Source organism: Sus scrofa, chromosome 2 (genome assembly GCF_000003025.6).
Source record: "Sus scrofa isolate TJ Tabasco breed Duroc chromosome 2, Sscrofa11.1, whole genome shotgun sequence".
NCBI classification, from domain to species: domain Eukaryota; kingdom Metazoa; phylum Chordata; class Mammalia; order Artiodactyla; family Suidae; genus Sus; species Sus scrofa.
The window spans coordinates 130,372,884-130,390,102 of NC_010444.4; the positions used below are offsets into that span (position 1 = coordinate 130,372,884).

Below are 17,219 nucleotides of genomic sequence, written 5' to 3' on the forward strand. Positions count from 1 at the left end.
CTTAACATGTATGTTCTCTTAAAATATTAATATTTTTCTATAGAAGATAATGCCTCGGCAGTAATAAATTTGCCTTAGCCTTTTCTGACTATTAGATGAAGTTAGAGATGATAGAGGAGGGCACAGAGGCCCAAAGGGGAGGAGTAGCAGTAGGAGGAAATGGTGCAGCAAGAGGAAAAAACACAGCTTCATTCCTTTTCTTGGAGTTGCCCTGTGACGGAGACATGCTTTATATGTGTCTTCAAATAGATTTATATCTGCAAAAGGATAGATTAATATCTGCAAAACGATGACTCACTTTTACTCATGACAGAGAAAAAGAAAAGGAACTGAATTTTTAGGGGGCAGTGATAATAGAATTGTTATAATTTACTTCACAAGGAAAGACTCCTTTGCAGTTCTAAAATAAACATTATTTAAAAATAAGCTTGTTTCTGTTGATATATGCTCCTATGATTGGGGACAGAAGGTCTGATAGATGATCTCTGCAATTCCCTGTGACTCTGGAAATGAAATGATGGATAAATCATGTGAAACCAGGTTATCTTTGCAATGAATCTCATTGCTCTACTGGGGACCTTGTTACTTTTGTGAAAATTACTCGATAAAGTTGATTGTAACTGGTAGTTATGCTAATCAGCTGGACAAACCTATTAGAGAAGAGGAAACAGATGAGAAATAAAGGATCACTTTATTCTGATTTGCCAATCTGCCCTGGAGTCATTTTTCTTAACCTGCTCTGATTGAGAATGTGCTAATTAATACATCAATCATGATCATCTCTAATGTGAAAAGGTAGCATATACTTTTCAATCTGAAATATATTCCATTCCATCTTCACTGCATTCGTTAAGTGTAATGTAGAGATTTGGTAAGAAGTTAACAAACTAAATCATCAGAGATGGATGAGTATCTGCCTCCCCCAAACCCCACCCCACAAAACATGGTCAAAACTCAGGACTTATTTTTTTCAGGATGGTTTTCAGATTAACCAGATAGTCCCTCAGCTTCCACTTCTATGGAATCCTCAGTGGGATTTGCCCGAGTAGCTCCAGACCAAAACGGCCAGGGTTGTCTGGATCTCGGAAGCAGCTGTCGCATTTTAGCTGCTGTTAAATAGGTGTCCTGGCTCATGATCAGAGCTCAGGACCTGAACTTGAAGAGAGAGTGAAGCCCATGGCAGGTTACCTTTATGGGCATGTCTCTCCACTTTGCAGAACAGCCTTTAGGTTTGCAGCCTCCTTTGGAAAGTAATGCACTGCTCAACTGATTTGGTGTTTCTGCTTAGGAGAGCTCAGAATCAAAACACCAGATAAGACACTGTGGCTGCTTTGTCACTTTTGGGGACATAGAATTTGCAATTTCATCTCAATTTTTCAAAAGAGGTTTGGAGAAAAAGATCGAATATGTGTGAACTCAAGAAAAAAAAAAAAAAAAAAAAAAAAAAAAAAAAGCATGGCAGGCCAAAATGCTGTATTTGACTCTCTGGGGAACACTTAAACCCCCATTGGCTTCGAACAGGCCTGATCGCCTTTCTTCAGCCAGCAGTCCAAGCTAAAATAACAGTGTGTTGTCAGTTCAAGGGAGACACAATGAGGTCTCTGCTCTCTCATGCCTGCTTTACTGCCTGTAGTGTGTGGGAGACTTTCAGATGGAGAAAAGCAGAGACAATCAAAAGAGGAGTTATTTCAGTAGAAACAACTGCCCACCCATTAGCAAGGTTCACGTTATGGGTTGGGGCTGCTTCTGTGTGAAGGTTCAGGCCACGGTAACTTTTCTCCTAATCAGTTTAGGAGCAAAAACTGTAATACAACCCATGGCCTTGTCAGCCTCTTTGGGGCCCTGTAGGGTTTGTGTGCTGGAATCCTCCGAGTGGAAGCGTGCTTGTTCTTCCTGTGTTTTCACTGGGTCTGAGGCCAGCAGTACTAATTATAACTCATTCTTATTGCCTCTCAATGCAAAGAGCATTTCTTTGAGTTGGGAAGTATTCTGACTTAGAAGAAAGAGGCCCCTATGGTATTTTGAATACGAATTGACAAAAGAGACTTCCATTTACTTCAAATAAAACCTAGTGGTTGTTTTTTTTTTTTTTTCAGCTTTGGAATTTCTTTGTGTTTCCTTTAGGCATTTGTTCACTCATGACCAACTCTGAAGTTTCTGTCTTTCCAGATTGAGAGTTAAACACCTGCATATGGATCCATAATAATCCCTAGCTCAGACAGCTAGGGATTACAGCTATAAGTAACATCATTTGTGATATTCTGCCCGCATCTGCCTCAGGGCAGATTAAATGTTTAAAGATGAATTTGGTGGCACAGATTTGTATATTTTTCTGTCTTACACAATGTATTTTCAAAATATTTTAAGATTGTGTTTATTTGTGTGCTTCGGGGGAAGATTTTCTTTGTGTAAACAATTTAACCACCTTTTGCTTCACCCTATCTTTTTTTGCTCTATTTCTCTATAAAAACAGAGTGGGAGAGAGAGGAAGTCACTAAGGGCTCCATGATACAGTATTTTTGATGAATTTTGCCTTCCATAGACAGAACCCTTGGGCTTCTTCTCTGCTCTCTCCTCCTAAGGAAGAAAAATCAATAAAACAAAGAAATTTTATCCCTTCTTCATGAGCCATAGAAAATAGTGCTGGGATTATTTTAATGCTAAGATGATATGATATATGATATAACATATGATGATGTACTGATGTGTATAAGTGGACTTTAAACCTCATAGCATCCCTGCCCACTGCTGCCCGGAGTCAGTCAGTTTTGAGACCATGACCTTGGTCCTGGTTTCTCACTTAGCATTCCAGATGCCCACCCTCACGAACTGTCACTCAGCCTCGCCCTTGTGCCTTGTTTCAGGTGTCCATTGTGACAGCGTGTGTGCTGAGGGTCGCTGGGGCCCCAACTGCTCCCTGCCCTGCTACTGTAAAAACGGGGCTTCGTGCTCCCCGGATGACGGCATCTGTGAGTGTGCACCGGGGTTCCGAGGCACCACCTGTCAGCGGAGTAAGTGTCTCTTTAGGGGACAGCTTCCATCTTCCCTTCTCAGATCCCCTGTTCTGCCCCTCAATTCACAGTTCTGTTGCCCTTGAGGGCAGGGAGAGCATCATAGGTCATTCTGTTCTTGGCAGAGCTGTCCTCCCTCCATAGCCCTGCCCCAAAGGCTTCATTCTTTCCAACCTTTGGGACTCACCTGACAGATGGGGCATTAGCTCTTTCTTCTCTGTAATGATTTTATTGCCTCTCTGGCAGCGCCATCGGTTTCTCAGTCCTGCCTTAAACCTTGCAAATGGTGTTCCAGAAATCCACTGACCTGTGAATATTTTATTCAGCTATTTTGGCATTGGTCTTACCTCAATTACCAGAAGTCAACATCAGCCAAACCTTGCGGCAAAGCATGCATCCTGTGGTAGTCTGAAAGCCAGTGCTCTGGGGAAAGTAGGCTTGTGGTATTGAAAATGGGGGCTGTTGACACTGGTCAGGAGACTTTTTGAATTAGGGAGCAATCCGTAACATTTCAAGAAATCTTTTAGGGAGAGTAATCAAGAAAGGAATACATGATTAATTATAGTGTACCGTATTCTATTTTTTAAATTACTTTTTTTTAATTAAGAGTTCTATGCTGTCCTTCCATACTTAAATCCAAATAGTGTTGGAAAGAATCTAATTATGAAGCATCTTGCTTCTTCTCTTTTTAATCACAATCATTAACCTGGACCATTTTGAGGAGAAACAATCTTTTAATTCTGACTGTACATACATTTATTGCCAGTAATGACTCTTAAAGAATAAAAGATTAACATTGGCTTGAGAGTATTTATTTGGGCCTTGCTAGTATTTAGAATTTTATTTCTTTTTTATTTGCTCAACAAAAATTCTTCAAGCCCCTGCTCTATGCCAGACTTCGAGCTAATTGGGGCCATAAATAGGAAAATAAAGAGAACGAAGACATTTGCCTGCCCTCAAGCAATTCAGAGTTTACTGGCTTCTTTCATTATTAAAGAGCGCTCTTGTTCCTTTTGTTCTTGTTTTATACTTGGAAAATTCTCAGCACCCTTAAAAAGAATTTCTTTAACCCCAAAGTTGAACTAGATCCTTACATGGTATATGAAAGAAACACATCTTAGGGAAGAGAAATGTCTAATGCCTTTCTGTTTTCAGTCTGCTCCCCTGGATTTTATGGGCATCGCTGCAGCCAGACGTGCCCGCAGTGTGTGCACAGCAGTGGGCCCTGCCACCACATCACAGGCCTGTGTGACTGCTTGCCTGGCTTCACAGGCGCCCTCTGCAATGAAGGTAGGGTGCACAGGCTTTGGGAGAAAAATGTGGTGGTGAGCAAGCCCCATGCAGCTGTCCTCAGGCTTCCCAAAGGATGCGTTTTCGGCTAGCGGCTAGCCATGCCTTCTGGTCTGCAGCTTCTGTAAAGATGACTGAGCTTTGAAAAATCTGGCTTGCCACTCTAGATCTCTTTATTCTCTGAGCTGTGCTGGTCTTCACTTTTAATTGGAAACAGCCTTCCATGAAAAATCAATATGCGGAGAGATTTTGACTCCCTGAGCAAGAAGCCATGAAGATTTCTAGCAATTCGGTGATGTCTCCTGGTTTGTGATGCCTTAATGAGGATCTTTGGCTTCAGACATTTGTAAAAAAAAAAAAAAAGAGCCCATTCAGGATGAGGGATGCTCTTGAGGGGAGGCAGCTACCAAATGCACAACTGGGTTGATGAGTTTTAAAATCCTTTCCCATCCCGAGAGTCTAGGGTTCTGTGAGATGAGATACAGTTGTGAGTTTCTGACCTATAATTTATTCACAGTGTGTCCCAGTGGCAGATTTGGAAAAAACTGTGCGGGAATCTGTACCTGTACCAACAATGGAACCTGTAACCCCATTGACAGATCTTGTCAGTGTTATCCGGGGTGGATCGGCAGCGACTGCTCTCAGCGTAAGTCCTGTTTGGAAACGATTCATCGACCATCTATTTACGTTGTGTTCAAATTCTTTAAGACTGAAGTTTGAGTGTTTAAATAATCAAGAAAAATATGTGAATAATTATAAGATTTATTATTTTAATTTTAAATGCTGACCCCCCATTAAGAGCCCTATGAAATGGTCCTCTGGTCCTATATTTAAATCCAGCTCGTATCTTGGAAAGAACCTAAATAGGCAGTAGCATTTTGTTTATTTACAGTTCATTGGTTCTCCATCTGTTAAACGTGGAGGGTCTTATACCCAAAAAATCCATTCAGATTTTCACAAATGTCGGCTATTATTTTTCCCTTGCTCTTGGGCAAAAATGGTACACACAACTATGGGAGAATTTTTTTTTTCTTTTTTTAAGTTACTTCAGATTTATTTATGGTCTTTATTGGGTCACATTCCCTACTGGATAACCATATAGAAATTGTGTTCCCATTATGGCTCAGCAGGTTCAGAACCAATGTAGTCTCTGTGAGGATGTAGGTTCAATCCCTGGCCTTTCTCAGTAGGTTAAGAATCCGGTGTTAATACAAGATTAAGCATAAGTTGCAGATACAGCTTTTACCCACCTTGCTGTGGCTGTGGCATAAGCCTGCAGCTGCAGTTCCAGTTTGTCCCCAGCCAGGAACTTCCATATGCTGCATGTACAGCTGTAAAAAGAAAGAAAAAAAAAAAAAAAGAAAGAAAGAAAGGAATTGTATTTCTTTTTTCAAGTAGTTATATCGAAATATTAATATGAATAAAGAGTAATTCTTTGGTAAATCAAATCATTTTACCCCATAATCTTACATTATTTCACAGATACCTTATCAGAAGTTCTGATTACTCTTCAATGGGCCGTGATCCCTAATGATTTAGTTTGATTATTTCCTGCTTCTTCCAATGAAGTTTTTACTGTAAACCAATTCTTTCATTCACCTGGGTACTTTCACATTTAAAACAAGCTTCTAAGTGACAACTCAAGTACACCCACAGGTACAGGTTTAGAGATCATAGACATGAATTATAAGACCTTGGGTCCCTGAAAAAATTAAAAAAAAAAAAAAGACCGTGGGTCCCTGAACACTCTTGAGTCACATCATTTTGCCCATATGACCTGTGCTCAAGTGTCCTCTTCTCAGAGATGCCTTCCATCAAGGAGTAGCTCTCATCATTTTTGTCCTCTTTATCCTATTTTAATTTTTCTTAGAGTTCTTACTGCCATTGTTTTTTTGGCTGTCCAGCTGGCTGATTGCTTGGCTGGTTGATTGGTTGATCTGCCTGCCTCCCCTAGTAAAATATAAGCTTTCAGAGGGTGTTCTGGACCTTATCTGCTCCTCTGCTATCTCCCTGGGCCTAGAATGGTGCTGGGCTCATAGGCGCTCCGTGTGCATTCGTTACATAACTAAGTCTGTCAACTCAGGAGGAGGTGAGCTCTGCCCACCACCGCGGGCAGTTTGTGAACGGATACCGTGTCGGTAATGCTGGCTGCTGTTGCTGTCAGCCTTGCCATCTGGGTTTGAGCCAGATGTGAAGCACTGTGCTTTCTCAGTCATGATGCTCACTGCTGACGTCACATGTGAGGAGTTGTGTAAGGTGGGTGGAATCCTCTCCGCTGGGTGCCGGGCTTGGGGCGCTAACAGAGCTCTCCCCGCGTGCTGTGCTTTCAGCGTGTCCCCCTGCGCACTGGGGCCCCAACTGCATCCACACGTGCAACTGCCACAACGGGGCCTTCTGCAGCGCCTACGACGGGGAATGCAAATGCACTCCAGGCTGGACGGGGCTCTACTGCACTCAGAGTAAGTGGCATGCCTTCTGAGCCTCACCAAGGAGGGCGCCTCCTACTGGGGAGGGGAGAGGACACAGCCCCGCCCTATGCATGTGGGATCTGAGCTCACCAAGGTTCTTGGCATTAGAGTGGTGCATCACCCAGTGACCTCTAGACACCTAAATTCCTCTAGACGGTTAGAACTTTCTGTCCCTGTGTCGTTTCAGGACACTGAGGTGGAGCAATGTCTTAAGTGTGCAGTTTCTTTCTATTCCGTCCTTTCACCAGACCTTGGTTATAATGGATCAGAGTCCCTGTTATTCATTCTAATAACCCAAAGGTTAGGATAAGTGGTGGTGATTAAAAAGGGAGTGAAGACAGCAAGCCTCACCGCCTGACCTAGTGTGCGCTCTTGGAGAAGACTGAGTTCATTGGTTCTGGGATTTTAGCATGTTTCGGAATCACCCGGGTGGCTGGATAAACACAACTGTTGGCCTTGCTCCCAGAGTGTCTGATTCACTCCATTTGGGGCGGGAACCTGAGAATTCCCACTGCTAACGACCTTTCAGGGGGCAGTGCCAGTCTGGGATTGTGCTCTAACAACCACTTGTTCTTTTCACCATTTTATATCCAATAATATCCTCATCATCTCTTTTCTATGAGTTAACATCACGGGGTATAACGTACAAAGTACTCCATAGCTTGGCACTGTTGGGATAAAAACTGATCTCTGTCCTTGCCTTCAATGGGGTAAAAGAGGCAAGACAGGGAAGCACATATTACGGTTTTCAATAATAACAATATATCCTAATAATAATATACAATAATAATAATGTCACAGAAATGGGCTGAGGAAAGATAGGTCAGAAATTCACCAGCTCTTATATAATACTAATTAGAGAACATAATTAGAAAATGCACTGAGCAAGTCCTTTAGAACTTTCTAGAAGGAAGTGTAGACCTTGAGCCATGGTTTGAAGGGAAGAGTTGGCAAGGAGGGAGGCTGTCTTGAGCATATTCTGCCAAGATTGTAAATATAGAAAGTTTTCCAGCTCTTCAGAGAAAAGCACTCTTAAGTTCTTGTGGGTAACTCTGAAATTAGGACCTGCTTCAATCAGAGGACCTTTTTAAGTAAACGTAGCTCAACACAGTGGCGTGAACATGGGGTCTGGAGCCAGACCTCCCTGTGTTTGTGTCATGGCCCAGCCGCCTTGCCATTTGCTGGCTGTGTGACTTAGAGCACTCAGGGCTCAGTTCTCATCTATAGGGTGAGAATGTCCATCCCTGGGCTTCTGGGCTGCTGTGAAGATTCAATGAGAGGAGACAGGAAGAGAATCTGGCAGCAAGTAGGTGCTAAATAAATACATGCCAATGAAGTCATTGCATGCTGGCATCCATGCTTTGCCTCTGGTTCTTGAAAGTTGAGCTTTCAGTAAAACCTCTATAAGAAAAAGGGATAAGAAAAAGCACATGTGATACTTAGCAACAGCCCCGAAGCAGCCTGCATCGAAGCTTTCATGATGGCAGAGAGCCCTGAGACACTGTTGCAGGGCAGCTGCTAGCCCTGGAGAGGCAACAGGGTTTGTGCATGTCCTCAGCCCAGAGGCCCCAGGGGTCTGGGTTTTGATAGTAGTACAGGGTAAGGAGACTTATTGCTGGTTTTTTTTGGTTTGTTTTTGTTTTTTGTTTTTGTTTTTGTTTTTGTTTTTGTTTTTTTACGGTGCGCCAGTGAAGTGCACGGGTTTTTTAAGTTCAGATTCTACCACACATCTTTGGTGAAAGAGATACTATTATCTGAGTTAATGGTAGGTGCAAAACAGGGTTAGTAGCCGACTTGGAAACATTGTGTAGGAGAAGTAAAAAAAAAAAACATGGAGGTAATTTTAGCAAAGTACTCATTTCAGTCCATGGACTTTGAGTCCAGGATTCGAGTAATTGAGTGCAAAAATAAAAAATGAAAGGAAATGTGCCCAGATTTCCACAAGGTCGGTGGGGTGCTTTGTTGGAAAACACTGTCCTGTCCCCAGGGATACCAGTGATGGTTAACCTGCTGCAGGCATGGAAGTGTCCTGCCTCCTGCCCTTGAAGGCAGCTCTTCCTCCCAAGAGCTCCATCTTCGAACTTCGGAGAAGCCGTTGTGGGAAGCTGCAGTGTGCCTTATTATCTCGATTCCCTCTCTACCGGCTCCACGTTCTTCAGGTTCAAACATCAACATGTTGGAAGCGGAGCTGGGGTCCCCCTCAGCAGCCTCTTGACTCATCCTTCCTTCTCTCACAGGATGTCCTCTGGGCTTCTATGGAAAGGACTGTGCATTGATATGCCGGTGCCAAAACGGAGCAGACTGCGACCACATCTCTGGGCAGTGCACTTGCCGCACCGGCTTCATGGGGAAGCACTGTGAGCAGAGTGAGTATGGGGGGCGGGGGGCGCTGGTGTTAGTGTCACCCTAGAATCCCTTTCCCTACACATCTGACCATGTGAAAGCAGAATCCATCCACAGCTTTGAACTTGCCGGAGCTGGTGGCTGGTCACTAACCAGCATGGTTGACTTCTCCTCCCAGAGATCTGGCCACATGGGGATCCCTGCTGGCTGTCTTTTCCTCAAAACTCTTCTTCGGAGGAACTGGTCAGTGCTCTGGGTGGAGGGGGTGTGGTTACAAGCATGAAGACAGAATTCAAGTTTTCCATCCATTCATCCTGGCTCGCTCTCTTCCTCTCCTTCTTATTTTTGGAACGTGCCTGCTCAGAGCTTTAAAAGAGCCAGTCAAGGTTTCTTCATGGCAGAGGCAGAGCCTGGGTCTCACCCTGGAGCGACATGCAAATGCAGGTCCAGGCTGGGTGCACGGGAAGCCAAAGGGCTGGGAGCCCAGGGTCAGCCCCACTGTGGGTGAAGGGGTGAACCCGCGCCAATTAGCCACGCTTTTGACAGCCTTCTCTTGATAGTACTTTTGTACTGCTACCACTAACGACTCCTCATCTTAGGCTTAACAACCTTCAAGACAATATATTGCCTTCAATTTTTCTGCTATAAAGAGCCCACTCAGGGAGAAGACGCTGAATTAGAATTCCCCACCCTGTGTTTCCATTTCCATCCCACCAGCTAGACATCTGCTCAAGGGGCTGTAAGAACCTTGGCCTTAAACTGAGTATTTCCAAGTGGTTTATTGTTCCTTTCCTTTGTGACTTATTCATTCAGTGTTCAAGATGAATAAACCAGGTCCTAGAACTAAGTGTATGGGACTCTTATCATAAATGACAGGAAAGGTGCAAGACGTTTGCTGCTTACAGGGGTGTGCTTTTACGAAGGATGCAGCAAGGGTTACATGGCTGCAGGAGCAATGTGACCTGGGTATGTTCATCGGCACTGCACATGGTAAAGGACTATTGCAAAAACCTCCTTCTCCCTGCACCCTTCTCAAGGCACCACCAGACGACAAGATTATCTCAGTCTTATGTGCTAAACTCTAGAATGTGTTTGCATAGCCTCACATCTAGTAAATAACAAGAGTGACATCCAGGAATCAGCCTGGACAGAGATGTCCCCATTTTAGTTTTTCCCTGCTAGCATTTAATCATGAAATAGATACCGAGTCACACAGTGGCTTGCACAGCCCTTTGTATTTATAAATATTATATGTATGTGTATGCATGTCTAAACATATGTGCACATACATAGATGCATAGAAACCAGCATGGGCTCTAAACTGACTTTCATTTGAATGCCAGACTGGTTATGGTCTTGTTAAATAAAATCATTTAAGTACTTCCGTGATTGCTCTGAATATCCAATCAAAATGTCCCTATTACTGGAGATTTCTCCTAATGCTCATTTGTAAACAGAAACCCTGTGTCTGACAGAGAACTCTAATAATAATAACACATTGCCCCCTGCTGCTCACTTTACAGCATTTCGTCGTGATGGTTTTTACACTTAAGGTGCCTATGATATTCTTTGAAACTCATGCCCAATCCTTATGACCACATCATAAAAATCCCACGATTTTAGTCTCTCAGCCTTCAACCTGCAAATCTAAATTTGGAGCCTTTCTGTAGTAAGTGAAGTTCTTATCTAGAAAATTGACAACCTTGCCCTCTCCCTCTGCCCTTATTCCCAGCTCATCCAAGACAGAATGTGCCTTTAGGAGGAGCCTAAAGCCTATAGTAAAATATCCATGTTCTCAAGGAAGCATCTCTAGTTTGTACTTTTTAGTGTATTCCCCTTCCATCTCATGGTTTGCTGGGTAGGGTCACTTCAAATTGCCTTTAGGGATGCTCTTCATTCCACTGACTCTCTTCATACCCATCAGGGAGATGGGTACACAGCATCTGAAAGTGCCAGAGGCCATGATGAGGGGCTTGATCTCTGGCCCTGTGCTGCCTGGCCTATGAGTCCCACCATGACTCAGGGAACATCAGTCAGCTCTAGGACACCCTGGGTGGTACAGGGCTACCCTGAACAGGGACCCCTGAAAGGGCCAGCCTCCAGGCACAGGCGATCATACAGCAAGACCCTTGCCTCGAGTTTCCAAGGCTGGAGGCCACACGGGCCCCTCACGCTCCTTCTCAGAGTGCCCCGCAGGAACATACGGCTATGGCTGTCGTCAGATATGTGACTGTCTGAACAACTCCACCTGCGACCACATCACCGGGACCTGTTACTGCAGCCCAGGATGGAAGGGGGCACGATGTGATCAAGGTAAGGGTGCTGGGAAGCCATCATTACTCAGATGAGGGTGCTAAAACTCAAAGATGTTGCACAGCTGATATCTAGAATATATCAGGGTTTTAGTGTCTGATTCCAAAGCTCATGAATTTTCCACCGTGCCTGCAATCTTTTCAGCTTTATCGAGAAATAAAAAGCAGCATACATATATATACCCACATATTATGCAACACACACATACAACACAAAGTATGCAACTTGATAAATTCGAACGTGTGAATACGCCCATGAAACCATCACCACAGTAAAAATAATGAATAGATCCATCACCCTCCAAAGTTTCCTCAGGTGCCTCCCTGTCACCACCATCCCCTAGGTCCCAGGCAATCACTGACCTACTTTCTGTCACTGTAGATTCGTTCGCATTTCTTAGAATTTCATATACATGGAATCATACTATATTCTTGTTGGTCTCATTTTCTTTACTCAGCATAATTACATTGAGACTGAACCATGTCGTCGTAGGTATCAGTACTTCAGTTCTTCTCATTCCTGAGTGGTGTTCTATTGTATGGATACACCATAATTTTCTTTACCCATCCACCCACTGATGGACATTTGGGTTGTTTCCAGTCTTTGGCTACCACAGATAAAGCTATTGGGAACAACAGTGTGCCCAGTCTTTGTGGGGACCTGTGCTTTCATTTCTCTTGGGTCACGTCAAGAGTAGAATGACCAGGTCCTATGGTGAGTGAATGCTGAGCTTTTCAAGGAACTTGTGCCCATGGTTTTTTAACAAGGATGTGTATCACACCCACCTGGGAATACTTGCAATATACATGGTCCTACTTGGGCAGTTCTGATTCTGGGGTGGACGGTGCCCTTGAGAAAGATGGTTCTGAAGCATGGCCTCCAGAGGGCCCCTAGCACATGTGGTGCTTTCTCTATGTCATAAAAACATGGGCTGTTAAAAGCTTTAGAAAATTCATGTGGTGTTGTAGAGGAGTCATCTTAAACTGTAAACTATGTAGGTACTCGCATTTAATTTTCTTTCATTAAAAATAAACGTCTTCATGCTCATGATTTCTATTTGCCCATCATAACAATATGTTACATTCCAGAATCATATCATTGTGACAAATCCATTGTAATCCCAATACACTGGCCTTGGTGCTCTGCACTTCAGGGCAGGCTGTCTTATAAGAAGTTCCAGCTTTCAGAATCATAATGTCATAGGGACATGTGAGCTGGAAGTACTTTCATAGAGGCCAGTTTCCTCTATTACAGATGAGGAAACTGTAGCCTAAGAGCTTAAGGGAGAGTTCAGAGTGTATGGATCATTTTTTAAGATGACAGTTTTCTTGACTCTCTTTCCATAACATTTGTTCCTTCATTTGAGGGAACTCGAATAAGAACTATATACAGCAAAATGCTGAATTTTAATAAGTAAGGTTTTGGGCTGATGTTGTCAAGTGTTATTGGGACAGACCTTTCTGTCATAGAAAATACTGCATAGAGATAAAAGGCCCATTGAAATTAGCCAAGGCAGGTCCTAAACTAGATTTATAATGGAGTTATTCTTGATTGGAAGGAAAATTACTTTCCTCTTAGAAATGATACGGATAGACATAAAACTGTTAGGTGCTCGAGTTAGCCATTCATAAGCTTAATACTAGATAATAAATTAAGAGCAATACAGATTAGATAAATTGTTACCCCCAATAATTGCCGGTCTAAGTGTTTAATCAGAAACCTGGGAGTTCCTATCATGGCTCAGCATAAACGCATCTGACTAGTATCCTTGAGGACGCAGGTTCAATCCCTGGCCTTGTTCAGTGGGTTAAGGATCCAGCATTGCCGTGAGCTGTGGTGTAGGTCACGGACACGGTTCAGATATGACATTGCTATGGCTGTGGTGTAGGCTGGCAGTTATAGCATCAATTCACCCCCAAGCCTGGGTACTTCCATATGCCACAGGTGCGGCCCTAAAAATAGAGAGAGAGAGAAAGAGAAAAAGAAAGAGACAGAGAGACAGAGAGAGAGAGAGAGAGAGAGAGAGAGAGAGAGAGAGAGAGAGAGAGAGAAGAAAGAAAGAAAGAAAGAAAGAAAGAAAGAAAGAAAGAAAGAAAAGAAAGAAAGAAAGAAAGAGAAAGGAAGGAAGGAAGAAGGAAAGAAAGAAGGAAACATCTGTGAGAACCTCCCAGCAAGCCCTATTGTAGAGTCTTTGAGTTCAGGAAATCCTCTCTTTTTCGAGGCTCAGAGTCGGCTTTTTCTGGGCACAGACAAGCCAACAACATCTGAAAATGAGGAATATTTGTTTTTCCTTCCTGTTCTGTTTCCAAAAGTTTCCAAATTGACATTTCATGGACTGAAAATATCCAGACATTAGCACCGTGGGAGATTTCTGTAAACAGAGATCAAATATTTATCCAGCACACTGCTGTCCTCACCCATATCTCTTTTTCTCCTCGTCTAGCTGGCGTGATCATAGTTGGAAATCTGAACAGCTTAAGCAGAACCAGTACAGCTCTCCCTGCGGATTCCTACCAGATTGGGGCCATCGCAGGCATCATCATTCTTGTCCTGGTTGTTCTCTTCCTCCTGGCCTTGTTCATCATTTATAGACACAAGCAGAAGGGGAAAGAGTCGAGCATGCCTGCAGTTACCTACACCCCCGCCATGAGGGTCATGAATGCAGACTATGCCATTTCAGGTGAGACTGGAGTCATTGGAGGCATTTTATTCCTTGAAAAGTAAGGTTTCGTCTTGGTCCTTTGAATGGAGCATTTGGCTACGCTGCCTATTGTTACTGTCAATTATCCTTGAGAAAATTTTGTGTTGGGAGTAGGTAGTGTTAAAGACATATTGTGTGTGTCAATAATGGTAAAACGGAGTTCCCATTGTGGCGCAGCGGAAGCAAATCCGACTAGGAACCATGAGGTTGCGGGTTCGATCCCTGGCCTCCCTCAGTGGGTTAAGGATCCGGCATTGCCTTGAGCTGTGGTGTCGGTCACAGACATGGCTCAGATCCTGTGTGGCTGTGGCTCTGGCGTAGACTGGCAGCTAGGGCTCCGATTCGACCCCTAGCCTGGGAACCTCCATATGCCGTGAGTGCGGCCCTAAAAACAAACAAACAAACAAACAAAAAACAATGGTAGAAAATCATCACTTCTATGAGGAACTTAAAACCAGACTTATGATCTGGTTGCTTTAAATGTTGGGCATTTCAATCAGGAGAACGCTTTGCTGGGCACCCTGTCCCAAGCTTTTGTCATGTGGGGGGAAACAGGGAGGACAGAGGAGGGAGTGGCCATAACTTTACTGAGGTCACAGAGCAGATCCAGAATGAGGATGAGATCTTCTGTCTCTGCCTTGGGTTCTTCTCAGGTGCCGGCCATCTGTTCCCAGGCCCTCACCATCAGAGCTGCACAGCAACCCCAAGTTATATATGAAAGAATTTTTTGGAACTGGCAAGAACCAAGGCTGTTTTTTTAAGAAAACTCTTTTGAATCTTCCTTTCTGTCACAAGACCCCATAAAAGCTATTATTATTTTTTTCTTTTTAGGGCTGCATCCATGGCATATGGAAGTTCCTGGGCTAGGGGTCAAATTGGATCTGCTGCTGCAGATCTATGCCACAGCCATAGCAACTCAGGATCTGAACCTCGTCTACAACCTGCACCACAGAGGCAACGCCAGCTCCTGAACCCCCTGAGCAGGACCAGGGACCAACCCGCATCCTCATGGATCCTAGTCAGGTTCATTACAGCTGAGCCACAACAGGAACTTTCATAAAAGTTCATTTTAAAGTGACACACTCAGTCTTCAGAAGAATAACACATGAGTGAGGAATCTGGAAGCTTTTTTTTTTTTTTTCTTGTCCTTTTAGGGCCACACCTGCAGCATATGGAAGTTCCCAGGCTAGGGGTCGAATTGAAGCTGCAGCTGCCAGCCTATACCACAGCCACAGCAACTCGGGATCCAACATATACCAGAGCTTACAGCAACATAGCCCACTAAGCCAGATTTACTTAACCCACTAAGTGAGGCTAGGGATCAAACCCATGTCCTCATGGATATTAGGTTCATTACCACTGAGCCACGGTGGGAACTCCAGGAATCTGGAATCTTAAGGCCTTTATTAATTTGGGGGCAATCACCAAAAGATTTAAGGTGCATGACATGTTTACGAATAAAGCGATTCTGGGGGAATCTATAAAGTAGCTGATTTACTTGGTGGTGCGTCTCTAGTGCAGAATATTGTGTCAAGAACTCAAGCGTTAAAAAAAGAGGAAGTTACAGCAGAAACAGCTTCAAAGCGATGCCTCCCCCTCTCGTGCAAACCCCAGAGCAAAGCACAGTGTTGGCAGGTCCGCTCACACGTTGCCGGGAGGCAGGTAGGAAGGCAGGTGCCCGCTGCTTCTCCAGGCTCTGCCGAGTCTGCAGAGTAGGAGGGGATCTGCCCCGCTTGTGATGTGGAAGCCATCCAAACATTTGTTCTTGCTGTTTGGCTTCCCTCTTTGCCACACACAGCGAGGGAGCCTGCCCTCTTAACCGTTTCCTTCTCTTCTAGCAGAAACGCTTCCTCACAGCAACGGTGGAAACGCTAACAGCCATTACTTCACCAATCCCAGTTATCACACCCTAACCCAGTGTGCCACGTCCCCCCGCATCAACAACAGAGACAGGATGACCATCGCGAAGGTGAGAGGAGATGGTCCTGCCTGGAGGATGGGCCCGGGAGGAGGAAGGAGCAAGAGGGTTTGAGGGCTACCGTTTGCCAGCTGCTGTTCTCTTTACAACTGTTGGCTCATGTATTCCTCTCCACCATCCCATCAATGGGTACGAGGATCTCAGGTTTACTAACAAAGTTCCTTCTTCACGGGGGATTTGAGTCACTTCCAAACGTAGGTCCCCGGCTCCTGAGTGAGCTGCTGCAATGTGTCAGTCTCCTTGTCTCTACCACGTGTGTTCCTGCTGCACCTCTTCGGAAAAATGTTTCTAATGTTGCACGAGGTTGTAAAAGAATGTCTCCTGGCAAACCCATGGCAGAGTTAGCTCCGGTAAAACTGCCACGTTTATCTTCTGTGACCACCTTCTAGTGTCCTCTTCTGGCCCCCTGTACTCAAGTAACAACCACAATGACAATAATGTACATTTATTTAGGTTGGACCCCATGAAGTTGAGCTTTGGTAGGTCAGAAATGATCAAATAGAAACCACCTGATACTATGTGCCGAACATGTCTCATCATTGTGCAAACTCATTTCATCTTCACTCCAGTGCTATGAATCATGAGTAACTGTCCCATTTTACAGATACCCAGAGAGCCTGGAGGCCCAGGACAGTTTGGAACCCCTGTTACCGCCCCTCACCCCCAGGTCTCCTCCATGGTGGTCTGGAATCCCAACTTCTTCCTTCCAACTGCTCCCGAATTCTATTTCCCATCTCCATGGTCTGGTTCCAGCTCTCCATCCGAAGAAGACCAGGCTAATTAAATTATTTCAGTTGCCATTAAATTAATGCAGCTGGGTTTTAATTATAGTGGCTCAGCGTTAAATAGCACTTCATATTCCTCAGACACTTTGGTATTCATCATACTGTTTATTTGCATTCACGTTCTGGGAGGGAGGCAGAGGAGATCATCTCACCCTCGTGTTTCTAGCTAAGAAGACAGCTCAGAGTCACTTGTGACTCATACAAGATTGTACAGGGTTTAATGGAGATCTCAGATCAAGAATTTGTTTTTTTCAATTCAAAGTCCCATGTATGGGAGTTCCCGCTGTGGCGCAATGGGCAGCAGCATCTTAGGAGTAACTGGGATGCAGG

The 17,219-nt window shown here is 44.2% G+C and overlaps 1 protein-coding gene across 1 annotated transcript in view; it reads left to right on the forward strand.

Annotated features, from left to right (window-relative positions):
• Positions 1-17,219, forward strand: part of MEGF10 (multiple EGF like domains 10) — a 177,739-nt gene that overhangs the window by 146,662 nt on the left and 13,858 nt on the right. The window contains 8 exon segments of the mRNA XM_021084704.1: positions 2,865-3,011; positions 4,167-4,301; positions 4,819-4,947; positions 6,632-6,760; positions 9,007-9,135; positions 11,297-11,425; positions 13,869-14,105; positions 15,965-16,095. Coding sequence (XP_020940363.1) covers positions 2,865-3,011; positions 4,167-4,301; positions 4,819-4,947; positions 6,632-6,760; positions 9,007-9,135; positions 11,297-11,425; positions 13,869-14,105; positions 15,965-16,095 — 1,166 coding nt within the window.